Raw genomic sequence first — 22,473 nt, 5'->3', positions numbered from 1 at the left:
TTTGTGTGCGTGTGTGCGTGCGACGTGCGTGCACAACACATGGCCAGTGGTGGAAAAAGTACTCAAATGTTTTACTCAAGTAAAAGTATCAATAGCCTACTGCAATGTAGAAATACTCCGGTTGCAAGTAAAAGTCCTCAAATTCAAAATATACTTGAGTAAAAGTACAAAAGTATTGGTATCAAAAATGTACTTAAAGTACCAAAAGTAAAAGTACAAAATGTTTGAAAATAGCAGATCTACAAGTTCAACAACACATAGTTATGCGACATCTTGAGCTTGTAGATCTGCTATTTTTTCTACAAGCTTGGTTATTTTCAAATAGCCTAAATAGGGCTAAAGTGGTTCATGTATGTTTAATAATATTATAATTTACATATGCAAAGTAACTGTTAACTAAAGGTTTCAAATAATTGTAGTGGAGTAAAAGTACAATATTTGGATCCGAGATGTAGTGGAGTAGAAGTAAGTGTTAGAAATACTCAAAATTACAATAAACAATTAAGTACAATACTTAAGTAAATGTACTTAGTTACTTTACACCACTGCACATGGCAAAACAGAAATAAACATTTTCTTGATATTTATTTAATTGAAAGGTATTACATTAAACCTTAACGTTTAAGCTAAATTAATTATGACTGTGGTGTGGACTTAAAATCATTGTTTTAATGATGGCCTTCCTGCCCTGGCACTTGGCCTTTGTGCCCTCAAAAATTTTACAACACCAAAGGCCAATTGGCCTTGCCCCTAAACTGATGAAATTCCAGGCCTGCTACTGTATATTCTCCTCAAAACTTACCCATGTCTCTCTGCACTCTAGCAATTATCGCACCTGCCGATGGATAGCCTGTCAGTCATTGACTGCTCAGTGGTGCTACAAAGTAACTACTTACTCAAGTACTATACAGGTGCTTACAATATACAGTACAATTATGAGGTACTTTTACTTTACTTTCTATTTTTGTTACTTCTACTCCAGCATTTGTCAGCTACTTGTTACTTTGCAGATTTTATTATTAATGCAAAACCTACAGTAACCATACCGTACAGCTGATCTACAATGTGATGCATTATGAGCTTGTAGATCTGCTATTGTCTGAAAATGTGAGTACTTTTGATTTGGTACTCAATACTCACATTATATTTTGATGCTAAAACGTCCCCCACTCCCTACACACCCCTCCACCGCCACCCCACCTCCCACACCTCATACTTAAATTATTCAAAAAAAGCCAATCTACAATGTGATGCGTTGATCTTTTAATGTGGTACTTAACACACTCTCTGCCAGGTATTAATTATTTAATTCTGTAGCCAGTGCCAGGCTTTTTCAGGGTTTTACCTATTTTCGAGGGCAATCGTGAGAGTAATCACGAGGGTGCGTGTGTCCATGCGCGTGTCTGTACGCATACCCATCACTGCCCCCTCCATTCCCGTACTACCATCAGCTATGCAAGCATGTGTGTAATCATTTTTGCTTGAAGCGATCCCACATTGTTTCTTGAGCAACAATATTTTCTAGTTATTATTATTATCTTACAATCACTAAGTCTGACTGTTGATTGGTATATTGTAGGGTTCTTCGATGTGGCCTAACAATAAAATCTCGATTTATTTCTCAGAAAATTTGATTTTCGATTCCGTTTCAATTATGTTGATTCCATTTAAAAAATGCAAGGAAATGATTTATTATTATTATTATTATTATTACCCATATAAAACCTGCCACAAAAAGTTCGGAAATCTAACTTTGGTCGATTATATCTCCCCTTTAATAAACCCAAATGGTATTGTGTTTTATACCATTTTCATCGTTGATTTGTCACCTTTACAACGGGGTACAGCTTGTAAGCATCGGGCATTCGAGGCATGAGCTACACAGCCAAAAGTGTGGGTAGCGCCGACCCAAAATTTGCCAACATTCGGTCCATCATATCCCCCCTTTAATTATGCTAAATGGTATTGTGTTTGATATCATTGTTATCGTTGATTCATCACCTTTACAACGAGGTACAGCTTGTAAGGATCTGGCATTCATGGAATGAGCAACACAGCCAAACATGTGGGTAGCACCCCTCCAAAAATGGTCAAATGGCCTGGCAGGCCTGCAATACTGTTCTTTTGGTGTTCACCTTTGTTACTTGGGGCATTGAATGATTGCACTCTCTCAAAGTAATAAGAAAAAGAAAAAACAACACATATTGGCCATTTTTACACTTTGTTAATGTTAAGCTCAGTGTCAGGGAAACCCAAAACGAGAGTAAATGCCAGCAGAACAGTATATTGCAAGCCATTTTGGCAAAATTCTGGTCGGCGCTACCCACACGTTTGGCTGTGTAGCTCATGCCACGAATGCCCGATGCTTACAAGCTGTACTTTGTTGTAAAGGTGACAAATCAATGATAAAAATTATATAAAACACAATACCATTTGGGTTTATTAAAGGGGAGATATAATCGACCAAAGTTAGATTTCCAAACTTTTTGTGGCAAGTTTATATATATATAGCCAAATGGCAAAATTTTATATAAGGGTAATAATAATAATAATAATAATAACTTTAGTTGCACAACAATCACATACAGAAGTTAACTTAGAGTCCTTAGTGTTTCATTAGCAATAGTGAGTGACAAAACAGCTTGCCGTGGCAACAGAGGAACGTGCAGTGACAAGTTGCAAGTTGAACAAGGCTTGCTGGCCAGCTCTTGGAGGCTGGTGAAACGGGTGAAAAAATAGCTAAGGCCGCCCCTGCACCACCCATGCACGGAGATGTTGATTGATTGTAAACGGAGGCAAAGCACTTCGCTTCCCGACCATAGGCGGACTTTGCCATTTGCCCTAGGGGGGGCAGGCTTGAGCAGCAACATGCCAATTGTCAACCCCTCAACACTAACTTATCACACTGTCCAACTACTGTTATTCATTGTGTCCACCAGACCACTAGTGTACCAAATAAAACACAAGTACAATTATGTATGGTTAGAGCAGTGTCATTTTACAAATTGTGTTCATTAAGTAAAATAGCTACTTTAATTATTGGTAACACAGTTGCAGCTTACAAGAAATGCCAATAAGAATAAACCATTTGATAATCTCAGCTATAATTTCTAAATGGCTTCAAAACATTTTGTTTGATGCAGGACAATAATTATTGTAATTTAATTTATTTTAACTAATGAACAATAAGGGAATATCAGTGAATAATTACTTAAAAAATAGATATTTTTACATTTTAAACCCCTTTTTAATTATTTTTCAAGCCTAATATGTGTAATCTTTGTACAGTTCGGATATTTCAGGTATGTTCAGGTATATTCATAGTCTGACAACCCCCATTCTTAGCAATGCTATCTTCAGAGAGAGAGAGGCTCTGATCACTTAACATTCCAATCAATCAACTTATTGTCTCCAGATGGTCTCTGTGTGATGGAGAGAAACCAGTGACTGTTGGTTAATTCTTTAAAAAATCATAACTCTTGACAGGAATGGGCTAGAGACTTACTTTTTTCCCTAAATGCTCAGAAATGCCTGGGGGGTGCAGTGCATCCCCTAATTGGTTGAATAGAACTCATATTTTGGGACTATCGCTCCATTGTTCACAATGGTTTGTAATGCAGGCTGCTACTCCAGGAAGTCATGTGATCCAAGATGGCCGCGGTGTGAATATGGTCTATGAGTAAGAATTACCCTAATTAAAGTGAAACTCGATTTTCGATTTTCTTATTTTTTAAATCGTCCAAAGGAAAAAAAAACGTTAGATTAAAAATTGATTAATCGAAAAACCCTAGTATATTGTAAAGACAGAATGAACACTGACCTAAGAGTCTCCAGTGAACAGACCGCACTCTGCAGTCCAGCAGAAAGCTCCTCCACGCCCAAGTCCAGCAGCTTGTTGTCGCTGAGATCCAGTTCTATCAACTGACGGTTGCAACTGAGAACTCTTGATAGCTCTCCACAGCATTTATCTGTGAGGTTGTTCTTTTTCAACCTGACAAAATGATTAGAACACAATTCGACAGGTTGTGATTCATGAGAATAAATCTAGGCCACGTAGAGTAGTAGTAATAGTGACAGTGACATCCATACAGTTACACCGATAGACAGCCTCATTATGAACAGTTTTGCATTGATTTGTTGTGGCTTGACTGAAACTAGTGAAATCTAGAGTTGTGCATTGTTGATTTTTGGATTGGACCAGTTGTCAGATATCGGAGTTACAGTTACTAGTAAGGCTCCCTAATCGGGAGATAAGCGACCGTCATGTCGCATACACAAACTTTAGAAGGCAATCATAGCCAATCAGTTGGGAATATGGAAAATGGGACAGATCCATGTTGCTGACATGACTTTTTAGAGATTTAGACTGTGTACCGTTTTGCGTGATTTTAGGCCAAAATCTGTAAGAGCAGTCTTCAAAAATGTGTTTTGCAAAAATCGGCCTGATGGTGGCGCTAGAAGAGGGGCATATGAGAAATCAGTGGCAGAGGTTGTGATTTGCCATCCAAGGAGAGTGTGTGCAAAGTTTGGCATCAATAGGGCCAACGGTGCCAGAGATAAGAGTAGGGGCAAAAGTGTGACGTGACAGAACAGAGGGACAGCCAGTGGAGCTGACGGTAGCAATAAAACATGCGTCTTGTTTTGTGATTTGATGATAATATATGTATTTACAAATTTCTTTGCCACCTTATTCTGACCACTCTGGTGCGTTATTTGCACAATTTGCATAGTTCTATATCCCTCACATTGACGGATAACAAACGTTTTAGCCTGTCCAGCCTTCACCAGTGTCACTGATGAGTCGCCCAGCTTCCCACCCTTGAACATGGCACATTATGTTTGTTGGAACACCTAGTCAACCCTTTACACAAGTTAGCTGTTCACTGATGTTATCATTTAGACAAAATAGGACTGAATTGGCCATTTGTTGACCAGGTTCAGGATTACTGACCTAAGAGTATGCAGTCTACAGTGGTCACTTCTCAGTCCAGCAGAGAGTTTCTTCACTCCGGAATCCTGCAGTTGATTATTGCTCAGGTCTAGCACTCTCAGAGAAGAGGGGTTAGTGCTGAGAACTGAGACCAGAGCTCCACAACATCTCTCCGACAGGTTACAGCCACTGAGCCTGAACACAGAGTGGTGATTATAATTGTCACATTAATACGCACTTGATATGTTTTTGTTACAGGATAACCATGACATGAGTAACTCGCCATACTTGCTTGCTGTTGGCAAGTTGTATGTTGGCGTTATAACGGGCTGATGTGAAACAGCCAGTGAGTGTGCATGCAGTTTCTTTTTGTCTGAGATTAGCTGTACACAGTCAGATGGACACACACACACACACACACACACACACACACACACACACACACACACACACACACACACACACACACACACACACACACACACACACACACACACACACACTTCGGCCTGGCAGAGACTATAAACATTATATCATCTACTGTAGCAAGCTAACCTAACAGCTGACCAATAAACAAGGCTTGTTAGGCCTTCCGGAAAACAGAGTGGATCTTCACTGGGTTGGAATGTTGACAGTTTGTAACCACCTATATTTCTCTATACATTTAGTGCATTTCCTATATTAATCATATGTAGTAGTCTTACATTGCTGTCGATGTAGCTTTGACCACGGTTATCAGCCTCAGAAGCCCTTCCTCAGAAGCAGAGTACTTCTCCAGATCAAACACGTCTAGCTCCTCCTCTGATGACAGCAACACGAACACCAGCGTTGACCACTGAATGGTGGACAGTGTGTCTGTAGAACGTATTCCTGAAGTCAGGTACTTTTGGATCTCCTCCACCAGAGAATTGTCGTTCAGCTCATTCAGACAGTGGATCAGATTGATGATTCTATCTGTAGAAAGATCCTCCCTCATCTTCTGCTTGATGTACACAGCCATTTCCTGACTGGTCTGTGAACTGCTTTCTATATGTTTCAGCTGGTCTTGTAGTTGGAGTAGTTGCATCTGATTGGTCTCAAGTGAGAGGCCGAGTAGGAAGCGAAGGAACAGGTCCAGGCAACCATTTTTACTTTGTGTGGCCTTGTCCACAGCACTCTTGTAAACATCGATTGCTGATGGTTTTCTTAACAGCGCCTTCAAGAACTGAATGATCCAGTGGGACTCATCAAATACATTCTTTTTGTTGTTGAGTGATAGGACCACATGAACGGCGGCGAAGAAGCCCTGGATGCTTTGATGGAAAAAGCTGAATCGCTCCTTCCGAGGCTCCTTCCGTTGCTCCTTTTTAAAGACCCTTAAGGACAGCGCCAAATCAATGCCATTCTTCTTCAGGTCTTCTTCATCGAAATCCATGCTGCCTTCTTGCAGTTGGTGAAAAGCCAGTTGTCCAATTGACTTAATATTCTGTTTGAGATCTTGTGTGTCATACTTCTGTTCTTCTTGTTCGATCTGAAAATCCAGGAATTTGGCAAACATCCCAGTCAACGTATTGGGAAACTTTCCATGTTCATCTTTTCTCCACATCTGTTTCAGGACCTTAGCAGTGACCCAACAGAACACTGGGATGTGACAAGGGAGGCTCCTTGTTTCATTGATGTGTTTGATGATTAGGTTGGCCTGATTACCACTGAATCTCTTCCTGAAGAAATCTTCCGTCTGGAGTTTCGTAAACCCTGTCACTTCTGTCACCAAGTGAATGAACTTGGGAGGGATTTGAGTGGCTGATTCAGGTCGTGTTGTTATCCAGATACGAGCGGATGGAAGCAGTTTCCCTTTGATGAGGTTTGTCATCAGTACTTCCACAGAGGCTGCGTCAGTAACGTCAATGGGCTGATGGTCTTCGGTGGTGAAGTTAAAGCGAAGCCGGCTTTCATCTAATCCATCCAGAACAAACGCAACTTTGTACTTGCTCTCGTCATAGTTGGAGTTTCCTGACATCTGCAGTGCTGTGAAGATGGAGTTGAGGTCCTTCTCTGGGATATGACTGCTTTCTCTAACACAATAGTGGACGAGTTGAGCCAAACTCAGCATGCTCTCCTTCAGCATATTCAGCTGGCAAAATGTGAACGGGAACACGAGGTGGGTATCTTGGCAAACCTTCTTATCTGCCCAGTCCAAGATGAACTTGTTGAAAAAGAAGGTTTTGCCAATTCCCACAATCCCGATCGTTAGCACCATTCTCACGGATGCTTCCTTCCCAGAAGGGTGTTGAAAGATGTTGACAGGTTTGATGGTTGTATCTGCTGTCGTCTCAATCTCTGTGACCTCATGCTGACAGGTGATGTCTTCATCTGATCTTTCAATTATATTGACTTCTGTGTAGATGTCAATGAGAAGCTTTTGATTTCTCGTCTCTTCCAATGCTTCAGGCACCCATTTGTACCTGGTGCGGACGTTATTCTGGAGTTTGCGCTGGTACTGAGCGATGGGTACTGAACGCTCTGCAATAACACAATAACATCAGATTAAAACATGAAGTATTACACTTTGTGTCTAATAGCCAGTCTTTGTTCAGCTCTGGTTATGAAGGACAAGTACAGTACGTTGTTTGAAGACTACAGCGCAGCATTCAACACTATTTTCCCATCAAGACTCAGTGATGTTGCTAGGTTTTCAATGTAATGGGTCCCGGGACCCACAGGTGGCCATTCAAATGGGTCCCAGAATCCTTTTATGGGTCCCACGGCAACACACGCTTTATGTATCAACGGCGAAAACATCAAAAAGGACTTTAATTTAAACAAATAGTGTCAAATAGCTACTTGTATGTAGTTAATAAAGGACAGAAGCATGGATGGAAGACAATCTCAATCATCTCATCAATAATGCCAGAACGCACAGGTGGAGTCTCCACCACATGCAGCTCAGCTGGTGCAGTGAAATGATTGATAGCGGGAAGGATAGTGTTGTATGTAGTTCAAAACGCGTCGCCCTGCGACACGTTTTGAGCTTGTAGATCGGCTATTTTTGCTATGTATATATGCATTGTGGCCCTCTGGAGTGAGTGTGAAAATGTAGCGGCCCTCTCCATCATCAAAGTTGCCCACCCCTGACATAAGGCATTGATGCCTGACGGCGTCGCCGGTTCGATTCCCGATCTGGACGACCTTTGCCGCATGTTACTCCCCATCTCTGCCCCATTTCCTGTCAGTCTACTGTCCTATCGAATAAAGGCATAAAAGCCCAAAAAACTAATCTTTTTTAAAAAAAGAAAGAAAAAACGAATGGAAAAAGTTATCAAAGAAACATGGTCTACTCAAGTATTAGGAGGGGGTAGTATGAGTCACCAGAAAAGATAATGGGTGTTTTTAATGAATCTATCATGGTTAAAATGGAGTTTGAAGTTACAATGGGTGTGTATGGGGCCCTCCTCATGGAGGAGGAGGACTGATGGCATTTACATAAAATATCTAAATACTGAATCAAGCAAATTAAAAACTGTCCAGGGTGTTCATAAAAGCCGAATTAGTTGATAAAATGACCAAAAGTTATTTTTGAAAGTGAAATATCCCTTTAAACTGCATGTATACTTTGGCTCCACTTACTTGTGAATTGGCCTTTTCACAAATGAAAATAATAAAATTCAAGTTAAGAACTCGTATGACTGACTCACATCGTAATGACTGCCTCAGACTGGCAATCACTAACTATCAAAAAGATTTCAAAAGACTTGCCGATAATGTGCAGTCACAGCAGTCTGATTAAAGGTGGGAAGACCCTGAGAGTATGGTCATGTGTGCATTTTGACTATCTGTAAATGTGAAAAGTCATCGAACTGAGAAACTACATTTTGTGCATTGAAGAGAAGAAATCTGTAAAAGCAATTTATTTCATGTCCTTTGAGTTTTGATTTGATAATAATAATACAAAAAGATTATTTGTATTTTTGTCCTAATATTTATATTTCTGATGTTTTTCTTAATATCTAGCAGGCATTGACACTAAGGCTTGCCCACCTGCCCCCGGCAGGTAAATAAAACGTCAGGGCAGGTGAAGTTGGCTTTCAGGTTGCCCAACAGGGCAAGTGCTCATTTGAGAGGGGACACACAATGTCTATAAACACAACACGAGATCTGTCTAAACACCTGAACGTGGCCAGTCTCTTCTGGTCTGTGGAATGTAAAATAAGAGCACTATTTACCTATGATGTGCTGTTTTTACTGTTGCTACATTTAAAAATATAAAATAACAAGTGTGAAACCATAGACATATTCAATCATAGTTAAAGTATTTGGTATTTGGATTTGGAGGTATTGAGGTATGACATTTTATCGCACAGCCCCAGAAAGTGAAGAAATAAGTGTTAAATTGAGCGGTATCGTACCTATCATTTTATAATGGACGATTTACTTTTCGGGCAAGTTGGCATTACCTTCGGGCAAGTAGAACATGACCTGTACTTGCCCGATGGGCAAGTGCCTCTGAGACCTTACTGTCAACCCCTGTCTAGGCATTGATTATATATCTATCTGTGTTTATTCTTATTTAAACTACTAGTCTTTGTGTCACTACTAGCCTGTCAGAAATTGCAACCGTGAAAAATTGTGTTTTTGGAACATATTTTTGTGGTAGATCATGGCTTAGAATTGGGAATAAAAGGTGATCTTGGGCTTGAAAAGGTTGGTTACCACTGCCCTGGGGCAATTGAATGTGTAACTAGATACTTTTACAAACACATTGGTGAAGAACTGTATTGGTAAGGAAATCATTTCCAGATTTTGTTAATGTCCTGATTATCAGTCGCCGTTGTTGTTTACACTGCCACCCTGTAGACTTATTGCTCTGGGGTGGGCCGGGAACGTTGATGGCAGCCACCAGTCGCCATGGCGGCGTTTTGGCAATGCTGACAAAGTCAGTTAGTTTTACACATGTATACCAGCTGCTATGCTCATGCACCTTATGACTAAACTATACACTTGTCTTTCTTTGACCCCCCCCCCCCCCCCCCCCCACACACACACACACACACCCTCCAGCACCTAACGCGCCCCACATTTGCTGGGGAATCTGCAAAGTCCCTGATTGCCAACATTTACTGTGACATATGCCTGTTTTCATATTTGATTTTTCCCATGACGTACCTTTGTCTACCTTTTGACCAAGAGTGTCCGCAAGATCATTCCTGTGGATCTTCCTTAAGATCGGCTCAATGAACTCCAGGGCTTTATCTGCAGTGCTGTAGGTCCCAACCATCAGATTCAATGTATCCGTCCGGCTAGCATTTTCTAGTCGGCACCATGGGATGGAAGGGCGGCCAGTAGAAGAGTCAGCATCACGCAGAAAGAAATGGAACTTGCCGAGCTGCTCACTGCCCAGGTTTTCCAGGATATTTAAGAGTTTAGGCGTCGCCATCAATGAATCCTGGGACAATGGGAAGACTTCAGTGGCTATGGGGTCTTGTTCAATTCAGTGTTAATCTTGACAGCAAATTTTGATTTAGATTTCAGTCTTTTGAATACAATTTCATATTGTCATATATTAGTAATCTGAAAAGTTGTGGTTTTGTCTAATTTAAGTCGACTGAATCTACAGTTGACTTATTTTACCCGTAACTGTTCTAGAACACCTAGGATCTTGATTCCAGTGGCTAATCCTACATTTTCAAGGATGGGGAATACAGTGGCAGCCTACGATTTACATGCTAGCAGCTACTTAACTACATACCATATATCTGACATTCAGATAAATAGTAAAAACATATTTGTGAACCACATTTTTTTTCCTGAATTACAGAAATGGCCAATCACATGTGCAAATGTGGCACCCCCAAAGGTGGCCATGGGGTGGCCATGGCCACTGTTGATTATAAAACAGTAACACCATACTCTCCCAGGACCAGCCATAATAGGCTACTTGTGTTGATAATCTGGTTTGTGTTGTTGTGACTGTCTCTTACGGCCGGACTACACCAAGGCTTTTCACGCATGCCTGTGCATAGAATGGACTGCGTGTGCGCAGCGCCTTTGGTAACATCTAATATGTATCAATGATATCGGCTACACCATGCGCACGGATAGCATGAGCCCCGGATACGCATACATTTTGAGGTCTTTTTTTTTCAGGCCTACATTTTGAACAGCTCGTTCACTCTCTCAGTCAGTGCATGCAACAGCAGAGCAGTTCATTTCTGAGTTCACTTTCACTACAGTAAGCTTGAATTTTCCTTACTTTATTAATTTAAACTTAAAGGTATAGTTCACCCCCAAAATGACTGTTTTCTATTGATTACTCACGTCATAGAGACTTGAGTTCAATAATATTTTTTTGTATTTATCGCATTCCTAGACAAAAATGTGATTATAGTAAATTTACCCTCATTGATTCTGGATGGGGACCCAAATGCATGGCCCTGGATGGGGAAACCATCAGGGTAAATTTACTATAGGTAATACATTTTTTGTCTTAGGAGTGCGACAAATACAAAAAATAATTGAACTCAAGTCTCCATTAGTCCAGGCGTTTCGGGCAGTATTTTGATGTAATCGTGCACTTTATGAAAGAAACATGTAATTTGGCACACAGTTAGAACATGCCATATGGAACATTTTTGGCTATAGGGGCATCGCAGATTTGTCTTGGGAAACTTGTGGGAGCCAATTAAAGTTGGGCTCTCATAGACTTTACTATAGAGTAAAATAATACAAAAAATACATATGCTTTAAGTAGCATGTAAGGGGTCAAACTAGGTGTTTTTTGGGATTCTGAATCCAATGCAAACATTTGTTTTGCAGGAAAAACATTCCCTGGGCTAAAAACGGACCCCATAAAACTATGGTTTAGTGATGAGTCATCACTTTTCAAAGTTTTGTGGCGTCCGTTTCTCGGAAAGGAATGTTTTTCGTGCAAAACAAATGCTTGCATTGGATTCAGAATCCCGAATAACACCTAGTTTGACCCCTCACATGCTACTTAAAGCATATTTATTTTTTGTATTATTTGACTCTATAGTAAAGTCTATGAGAGCAACTTTGATTGGCTCCCATTCCCAAGACAAATCTGCGATGCCCCTATAGCCAAAAATGTTCCATATGGCATGTTCTAACTGTGTGCCAAATTTCATGCTTCTTTCATAAAGTGCACAATGTTTGCCAGAAACGCTCAGACTACATGGCATGAGTAATCAATAGAAAATATTACATTTTGGGGGTGAACTACTCCTTTAATTTATTTTCTTGAAAATACACTGAGCGCAGAGCCCTCATTTTCAATGATGCCGATATTGCAGAAGGGCCTATCATTAATATCGAAATAAGAACAGCAGGATAAAAGAAGTTATGTATTGTGAAAACAACATGAAAGTTGAATTAAATTCTTTATCCAGAGCTACTTATACAATTGTCATCTAAAGGCCCTCTTACATCTAACAACTTTGTAAAGATTTGGGAAAGATTTGGAAAGATTTCTAAAAGACTACCCTCTCACACTAAAAGATTTGAAAAAGACTTTCCAAAGACTTAAAGTTATACCATGTAACTTTTTTTATAAAACAAATCTTAAAATTGTCCTAACTGTTAAATCGCTAAAGTTTTAGAACACCCACTCTGTTATTTTCAGCTTCTGAAGCCTTCTCTTTATATGTTTTCTATGAGTTGTGAGGGGGGGAGAATTACCCGGCAAAATGATGTCATCTCCCACATGATACACTACCGGCCAATCACAGCGAGTCTTGTCTCTAAAGGAAGTAGCTTCCCTTGGCAACTGTGTTTACATTGGTGAAGGAATCTTGCCTGCCACTCCCTCAATCCTGGTCTAAAAATGACGGGATCTACGGATGCGTATCGGCGAGGCGGAGGTGCTCGCGGCGGCCGCGGTGGTGCGGCGACTCCGGCCGAAAAAAGCAATACCGCTACTGACCACTAGTTGAGCAGCTTCCACAGTACAGCTTTAATGATGATTTTTAAAATATTTCAGTTGTTAGATGTGAGATGCCTATAAAGATTTTGTAAAGACTGGTACAAGATTCTCTTTTATTTGCTGAAATAGGCCTTAGCCATGCCCATGTGTTCATATTCCTCTGACTAGCTCCACACACACACACACACACACACACACACACACACACACACACACACACACACACACACACACACACACACACACACACACACACACACACACAATAGCCAATCTACAAGCTCACAACGCGTCGCATCGCAGTATTGCAGTATTGATACTTTTATTTGAGTAAAACATGTGATTACTTTTTCCCTAACTGCATGCACATATTGCACACACACCGAGCTCCGCCCTCCTCCCTCAGCCCTCTTCTCCCGTTCTCTCCTCTCCTCTCCTCCATAGCCGGCGCAGATTGATCCTATCAACTTATTATCAACTTTGAATGTTATGTTATGATACGCCAGGCTGGCAGGTCAACCGAACGTCTTGGGGAATAAATGGCTTTTGGCTCGCTAGCGTTCTGTTTTGGTTGTTACGTCATTGTGCTCATTCAGACTCAGCCCCGATTTGAGAAAATATCAAACCAGTTTAATATTCTCGTAACAGAATCTGGGTCTCAAGTCGGGGTAAAAATCGAGTCGGAGCACTACCTCACATTTAACGATTGAGTAACGACCGAATCACGGGAGCGGCGGAGCGCGCCTCGACTCGCCTCGATTTTATTACGACTGAGAAATCTTTTCAAAGTTGTTAGGTGTAAGGCTAGCTTAACAGCACTTTAAAGTGCATAGGGAGTTACTAAAGTCCGAGGTGTACATTTGGTTACGGTCATGACGTCTGGCCACTCCCACAATCTCTTCCCCTCACTATTTTACCCCTGCCGGCGCCTCTGAATGCGAGAGCTCAGCCGAACACACACTTTAAGTACTAAAGGTCAAGGACAATAACTAAATCATAGCCTCATATGTTTTGTTTATGATATGGGGTGCGTTCGGAAATGCGCACCGGGTGTGTGCTCAGTGTAGTGAGTGCAGTGCACTTCAAATTAGCCATAAATCCCACCTGTGCGGACAGAGAGGGGGAGAGAGAGAGAGAGAGAGAGAGAGAGAGAGAGAGAGAGAGAGAGAGAGAGAGAGAGAGAGAGAGAGAGAGAGAGAGAGAGAGAGAGAGTATGCGCAAATGTCCAGGTCGGGATTTCCTATACTGGGGGTGAGATTTCCAATTTTCTTGAGGTCGGGGATTCCCTATACTGGGGGTGACATTTCCAATTTTCTAGGTCGTGATTTCCTAGACTGGAGGTCGTCATTTCCCGAGTGACTTTTCTGCGATTGAGGTCGACTTGAAAAGAGGTCGTCTTATCTGGCTACCGCAGTGGGCGTGACGTTGTAAAGTGCGTTCAGTGTGGCTTATTTACAAACTACCAGTTAAGAGGCATCTGTGAGCTTTTTCACTCTGAACTCTGAACTAGGTAAACTTTCTGAAAAGCAGCAGTTGCTAACGTACGTTGATATTGAAAGGAGATGTAATTCATAACATTGGCATACCTGCTGTTAGTTTTGTTGATGAGTGTGAAACTATCAAGCCCAAACGACCAATTAAGCTGCAAATGCTGCATTTTGCGGTCATTTCCTCCATTGTTCATAGCTGAGAAGCGCTCGAGCCATGGCCATGAAAACCAACCAATCAAAACACCGCACTGACGCACCACACCGTCAAACCCCTTCTTCTGGGTAGGGTCGGTCAGTGCGTGCACTCAGCACTAGCCATAAATCATAACACCAGGAGAGAGCGCTAATATTCGGACGTTACGTCTCTCCTTAGAGTTATAAGGCAGAGTCATATGGCTCTCGCTGGTTGAGCCCCAACGTCCATATTCGGCTCAAAACATGTGCAAATCAATAAAGTGCTCACCGCATCGTCGAAACAGCTTTATATCTACCGATGAGCCCACTCGTTGGCATGTGTTAGTCCATATGTTTCTAATAAATTAATGTTTACTCAAACTTCTCAGAGTCTCATCGCTTTCCTTGTTTTTGAACTGCTTGGGAAAAATGGCCGAACATATCACGTGACATTGATCGCCGTTGCGATTCGCTCATACTAGGACATGACGTTTTTGTATGCGGAAGTATTCCAACGTTCTGTAGTTCTGAAGGCGGGAGCATTCCGACGAGGAAACGCGAGTCTCTGAGAAGTTTGAGTAAACATTAATTTATTAGAAACATATGGACTAACACATGCCAACGAGTGGGCTCATCGGTAGATATAAAGCTGTTTCGACGATGCGGTGAGCAACTTATTGATTACTTGCGCCCATATAAAATATGAGGCGCAAGTACTGCGTTCAGTTGAAGGTTTTTGTCTGTGGCACACATTGGAACACTGAAGTATACTATATATAATACTTAAATATAATAGATATATATTATATATATAATATATAATATATATAATATGTAAACCTTGGAGAAAATATATAGAGATATATACTCTATAGATATATATCTATATATATATATATATATATATATATATATATATATATAAATATATATATATAGACCTATATCCCAGCGAACAATTCATAATAGGCCCCATATGGGCCACATGTAGGCTAAATGGGTCTCAACTGGGCAATGGGCTGGGACTGGGCATTATGCCGGTTTCCATGTAGGTGCTATGTGGGCTAAGTGGGCATGGGCTTGAGCTGGGCAATTTCTACAGGCCCCATGTTGATTTTATGTGGGCAAAGTGGGCATGGGCTTGAGCTGGGCATTTTCCATGGGTCTCATGTTGATTATATGTGGGCGAAGTGGGCATGGGTTAGAACTGGGCAACCATGCCTGGGTCCCATACGGTTTAAAAAGGGGCGATATGGGCATGGGTTGGAACTGGGCACCTATGGCTGGGCCCCAAATGTGTTATAAATGGGCTAAGTGGGGATGGGCTACAACTGGGCACATATGTATGGGTCCCGTATGGATTGTGTGAGGGCCATGTGGGCATGGGTTAGAACTGGGCAAATATGTCTGGGCTCAGTGTGGGCTAAGTGGGCATGGGTTAGAACTGGGCACATATGTCTGGGTCCCGTATACATTCTGTAAGGGCCATGTGGGCATGGGTTAGAACTGGGCAAATATGTCTGGGCTCAATGTAGGCTAAGTGGGCATGGGTTAGAACTGGGCACATATGTCTGGGTCCCGTATGGTTTCTGTAAGGGCCATGTGGGCATGGGTTAGAACTGGGCACATATGTCTGGGCTCAGTATGGGCTAAGTGGGCATGGGTTAGAACTGGGCACATATGACTGGGTCCCGTATGGATTCTGTAAGGGTCATGTGACCACTTCTGACCCATGCCCGTTTAACCCATACACCAGGGCTATTCAATTAAATTGTCCAGGGGGCCACATTGTCGGGACCCCCAGGGCTGGGGGCCAGACTGTGTGCGATGCTCGCACAAAATGTGTGCAGTTTTTGTTGTGTTTTTCTTTATTTGGGCCTATTCCTCTTTGAGAATGAGTGAGCCAGGTTGAGGGCGTCTCAGAATCCCATTATTCCCACAATTAATACAATATGTACTTTTTTCTTTTTTATTCAGACACTTAGTGTTCTATGCCTTTCATTATTTTCAAGGGAAAAATATTTGCTTATATCTTCTTCCATCCATTATTATACTTGTGACCCATTTTAAGTGGGTCAGATATAAGGCAAAAAAGCACCCTAAGTTTTAGTCTCACATACATGCATATTTCCCCCCTGTTGATGCAATTTAAGATTGACATTGAATCTTTTTAACGGATACAAGAAGAGTTCCTAACAGCCATCATGGAGTATTTTGGGACGTGCACACTCATGGAAACGTTTTAAAATGAGTGGAGACTTCGTGAGGTAGCCTACAACAGTACAACTACAAGTTCACAACACAGCACAGCTGTTTCTCTCTCTCGCTACTACATCACTCCGGTCTCCCTCCCTCTCTTCACTCTTTCTCTGCATCTGCAACAAAGACGTTGCATGCACACATTAATCATTTCGCTCCTTTATTAATCCGATGGTGTCGCGCGCCAAATATAGCCAATCTACCAGCTCAAATATGTTGTGATAGGGGTGTGTATGTGGACCAGCGGGGACGGCACGTTATGCGATTCCCCGCTGGACTGGAATGAGTCGTGGGGATTTCGTCATCTTTACAAAACCGAAAATTGTTGTCCAACATTTTCTCTCCCCCGCCGTCGTTATTTTGCGGCACCAATAACTTTCTCTCCCGGCCGTCCCGTCTCCACTCGCAATCTCGCATATCCTCCTTTCACGCACAGCACAACACACTCAGACAGACTGGGGGGGCTTAGCAATGATTGCATTGAGGGGCGGGGTTTTCTGCATTAGCCTGCTTGCACTGGTAGAAGTACACGCAGGCACGCACACACTCACACAGCGCTACTGAAGTTTTATGCGTGAAGCCTTTTCTTTATTTATTTTTCTTGGGAGTGGGCCGCGGGCCTGTCGGACTTGATGGGCCGCTAATTGAATAGCCCTGCCATACACAATCTATATGGGACCCAGACATAAGTGACCACTTCTAACCCATGCCCGTTTAACCCATACATAATCTATTATGGGACCCAGACATATGTGACCACTTCTGACCCATACCCGTTTAACCCATACACAATCCATATGTGACCAACACATAAGTGACTACTTCTAACCCATGCCCAATTTCCCCATTTGGGACACATACGGGACCCAGACATGGGTGCCCAGAATCCCATATTTTCACTTATGGAAAGTAGCGGTGTAGCTTATGTAAATTGTCCAAAATTGATGTCCACATGTGCGTATCGACGTGTTGACTGAAATATAAAATAATTGGAATGTTTTATGAAATTGTCTTTGAAATAATCTTAAAAATGTATCTAGAAGTTGATGTAAGTTGTGTACACTAATCAAACACCAGATTATTTATCAGTACAACATCCTGTATCCAATAACATGCTTTTCGTCACTGTTTTTTGTCACCCACCAACTTTATATCCACTTGGTTAGGATACAAATGTTCACTATAATCGTGATATTGATGACTAATTAGAATCCAAATTTTGAACATGTTGTAAAGCTCCTGGATATGCACACCAAGTATGTCTTTGGTGTACTTCTCAGACATCAATACACAAAGTCCTTCACTTTAGCTATGTCCATCAGAAGGTGCATACAGAGGATACCACTCTAACAATATAATGGAGGTGGCCCATGTAAAGCACATGTAAGACCCACACAGGGACGACCAGGGCTAACTGTGCCCACTTTGTCCATACACGATCCAATTGCCACCCAGACATAAGTGACCACTTCTGACCCATGCCCGTTTAACCCATACACAATCTATATGGGACCCAGACATGAGTAACCACTTCTAACCCATGCCCGTTTAACCCATACACAATCTAGATGGGACCCAGACATAAGTTACCACTTCTGACCCATGCCCGTTTAACCCATACACAATCTATATGGGAACCAGTCATAGGTGACCCATTCTAACCCATGCCAGTTTAACCCATACACAATCCATATGGGACTCAGACATGGTTGCCTAGAATTCCGTATTTTCACTTATGGAAGTGGCGGTGTAGTAGCGGTGTTGCTTGTAAAGGTTTCACATCGCGTTTCGCCATTCATACACACTGCCATTCCTACACACCCCCATTCCGAAACGTCGGCACTTAAACCTAACCCTAAACCTAAACCTAAACTTAACCCTAGACCTAACCCTTACCCTAACCCTTAACCTAACCCCTAAACCTAACCCTAACCTAACCCCTAACCCTAAACCTAACCCCTAAACCTAACCCTAACCCTATTGGGAAGCACCACCATTCCGATCTGGAAGTGAATGATAGGAATGGCGGTGTGTATGAATGGCACTATGTTACCCTTGTAAATTACTAGGAGGAGGCGCGCCTCCTTCTAGTAATCTGAAGTGGGAAATGTGTCCTAACCTCTTCTAGGCTCGAACAGAGTAAATAGAACGACCCACCCTGTGCAAACCCCAGTGTCATAAGACCTTTATTATCCATCTGTCTGCCTGTATACCATCATGAGTCAGATATGATTTGTCAGACAGACTTATCATATAAGGTTATGCAGAATGTACACCGGACACCGATTGCCCATATATGGAGATCTCTGTGTAGGTATCTGTCTGCCTGGCATTGAGCTGAGGCTGTGATGTCATAATGAGTCAGATTGCCCATTGGAGAACTCGTTATTTGTCTGCCTGGCATTGAGCTGTGGCTTTGATGTCATGAGTAGGCTAATGTTGCCCACACTGTTATAAATCTCCGTACATTACCGGAAGAAATTCCTTCGAAACTTTAAGGAAAGGTACCAGTAAGACTCCCTAATCGGGAGATAAGCGACCGTAGGTGGCTTATCTCCACAAATAGGGCAAAAATGTGTTTTTCCAAAATCTTCTTGATCCATGTTGATGACATGAGTGTAGACATGCTGTGTAGTGATATTCGTGATTTCAGGGCAAAAACTGTAGGAGCAGTGTCCAAAAATGTGTTTTAAAAATCGTCCTGAAGGTGGTGCTAGAATAGGGCCGTGTGAGAAATGAGGTGTGGGGTCTCCGCGTTGCCTTGGCGGACGAATAGGTACCGGCCCCGGCTCTCCCGGACGCTCCTAGCCCGAGTTACGGCATTTTATGTGGACCTGGGGGTCCCTGGGGCTCCGGGGGTCCTTGGAGGTTGTAGTTTGGCAGTCAAGGAGTGTGTGTGCAAAATTTGGCATGGATGGGGGCAACGGTTGTGGAGATATGAGCAGGGCAAAAGTGTGACTGACTGACTGACTCACTCACTGACAGACAGCCGGTGGAGGTTTTGGTAGTAAATGCGACCTATGGTCGCAACCATTTTCACTGGAACGGTAGTATCTCTGTATTTAAGCACCTTGCGCATGCGCACATCGCAGTGAGAAGCCTCAGACATCTGAGCGACGCCCCGCCCGCCCGCCACATTTGAATTCAAACTGCCTTCAGTGCAGTTGTTTCATAGTTCATACAGTTATATTTCTAAAGTAAAACATATCTGGACATTTTGCTTGCTCGCGGTTGTGTTTTGGACATGGAAAGAACATCGTGAATCTAAAATGCAACTAGGTTGGATCTTGGAAAGCATCTCGGTGAAGACGAAGAAGGACAGACGGAGCTCAAAGGAGCTACATGTCGGCTTGCTAACATCTCGGCAGGCCGCCGGTCGGATTAACATGCTTTTTATTAAACAATACGGAAGATATGGGTACTTCTGCAGACCCCTGCTTTATCCGTGGCCTGGGGTAAGTGCTTTATATTTGAAATATGGACGTTTATGTAGACGTAATGGGCAGATATAAAAGGCTAATTTATTTAGCCGTTGCTAAATCATGCACCAGCCCTTAAACCGGAGTAAAGGCTGTACACCCTCTCCTCTGTGGTAAAAGTTAATTATACAGTTTCGCTACGAAACAAAACAAAGGCTGTTTTATGGAGATGAAAGACTACTTTACTTAGTGGCAACACTCTGATTCGCCCACCTCACGTCTAAAATACACTTTATGGACAGAAAAGAAAATATTACACCTGTCCTGAATGCAAAACTGATCAATGGAATTTTCTATTGACAAGATCTGTAGAGGGCACTGTGGAATAGCTAAAATCTCCGCCGAAACATTTCCTTTTCTGACCATAAAAGTGTATTTTAGACGTGAGGTGGGTGCTCAGAGTGTTGCCACTAATGACATTAGGTTTTCAACTCCATAAACAGTCTTTGTTTTGGTGAGTAGCAAAAGTGTATTGTTTAGTTTTTTACTAAAGACGAGAGGCTGAGCCTGGTCTACCGCCGCTGTGAGTGAGCACTGGCACAGCACAATAAGGGCTCTGGATGCTAATGTTGCTAACGTTAGCTAGCCCGTTAGCTTCTGTCGGCGCCAAACTGTCTCTGTGTGTGTGTGTGTGTGTGTGTGTGTGTGTGTGTGTGTGTGTGTGTGTGTGTGTGTGTGTGTGTGTGTGTGTGTGTGTGTTTCACGGCCAAATTAAGTTGTAAGTAGTCATGTGATGTGTGTGTGTTGACACTTGTTCTTAGAAGAATGGTAGCATAACCTAGCTATGATTAGAATGGTAGCTAACGTTAGCTTGTGTGTGTGTGTGTGTGTGTGTGTGTGTGTGTGTGCGTGCGTTTTCACAATTGGGGTCTTCAACAGGGGGTCCGCGACCCCTAGGGGGTCCGCGGAGTTACTGCAGGGGGTCCGCGAAATTATTGCTTTTTTCATTTTTTTTCTTCATTTTTCACATTTATGTTAAAAAATAAATCATGATTCTATCCATTTTGAATAGCTTGAATACATGATTACTATAATGCAATTGACAGATTGTTGATATTATTGACATTGGTTCTCAGTTAAAGGGGTATTTCACTTTCAAAAAAACCTTTGGTAATTTTATCATCTAATCTATTTAATGTAAATGTTACCAGGCCCAGGACCCCAGGTCCTCTCCCCACACACACCCATTGTAACTCCAAACTTCATTTTAACCATGATAGATTCATTAAAAACACACATTATTTTTTCTGGTGACTCATACTGCCCTCCTAATATGTGAGCAGGCCGTGTTTTTTCGATAACATTTTTCATTTATTTTTAATAATTATTTTTTTGAATTTCATTTTTTCCATTTTTCCAAATGATTATCGAAAAAACACGGCCTGCTCACGTATTAGGAAGGTAAAATGAGTCTCCAGAAAAAATCTATCATGGATTAAATGGAGTTTGAAGTTACAATGGGTTTGTATGTGGAGAGAAGCCCTACGACTGCTCCCTGTTGAAAGTGGAATATCCCTTTAATATTAGTAGTATGTTTAGAAATGGTAGTGGTACGGCCCACCCTGCTCGCTGTAACTTGTACATGTTTAAAATAAAAAAAATATGTTGTAGCCCCGACCCCCCCACCCTACGAGGTAGTAGGGGGTCCCTGCTCCATCTCCCCATCAGTTTGGGGGTCCCCGGCCTGAAAACGTTGAAGACCCCTAATACCCTTCTATTTAATAATTTTGGGGATGTTGATGTTGTCATCTGCCCATTTGTCAATTTGGTAAAAATAAATTGGTTGAATAGAAGTCATATTTTGGGACCATCACTCCATTGTTCACAATGGTTTGTAATGCAGGCTTGTGCAGACTGCTACCCCAGGAAGTCATGTGTTCCAAGATGGCCACGGTGTGAATATGGTCTATAAGAATATTGTCTCAAAAATATATATGGTTCTTTTGGCTGCACCAATTATGATTCAGTTTAAAAAAATATATTGTGTCTGTAATTTTTAGCAATACTAATACATCTGTGAAATACTGCTTGTCTCAGTGACAGAACTATAAACACTGAAGTACTATAAAGCAGGGACGTGCTGGCCATTGGGAAAAGCGGGACAACTCCCGAACGGTCGGTTCATTCCCGGCCAGTCCAATTGTAACTGCTTCATCATACAAGGCCGTTGCACAAAAGTAGTGAAAACAGCCGATCTACAAGCACACAACGCCTCGCACCGCAAGG

The 22,473-nt window shown here is 42.0% G+C and overlaps 1 protein-coding gene across 1 annotated transcript in view; it reads right to left on the bottom strand.

Annotated features, from left to right (window-relative positions):
- LOC308307653 (NACHT, LRR and PYD domains-containing protein 3-like) overlaps window positions 1-7,037 on the bottom strand; it is a gene marked incomplete at its 5' end in the record, with an annotated part of 20,813 nt that extends 13,776 nt beyond the window's left edge. The window contains 3 exons of the mRNA XM_080752918.1: window positions 3,821-3,991; window positions 4,952-5,125; window positions 5,635-7,037. Of these exons, the coding sequence (XP_080609044.1) occupies window positions 3,821-3,991; window positions 4,952-5,125; window positions 5,635-7,037 (1,748 nt within the window). The remainder of the gene's footprint in view (window positions 1-3,820; window positions 3,992-4,951; window positions 5,126-5,634) is intronic.
- Between the last annotated feature and the right edge of the window lie 15,436 nt (window positions 7,038-22,473).

The sequence above is a fragment of the Nannobrachium achirus genome (assembly GCF_963921795.1).
Source record: "Nannobrachium achirus genome assembly, chromosome: 22".
In the NCBI taxonomy this organism is placed as follows: domain Eukaryota; kingdom Metazoa; phylum Chordata; class Actinopteri; order Myctophiformes; family Myctophidae; genus Nannobrachium; species Nannobrachium achirus.
Note: the sequence above shows the minus strand (reverse complement) of the source record. Positions and strands in the feature narration are given on the sequence as shown.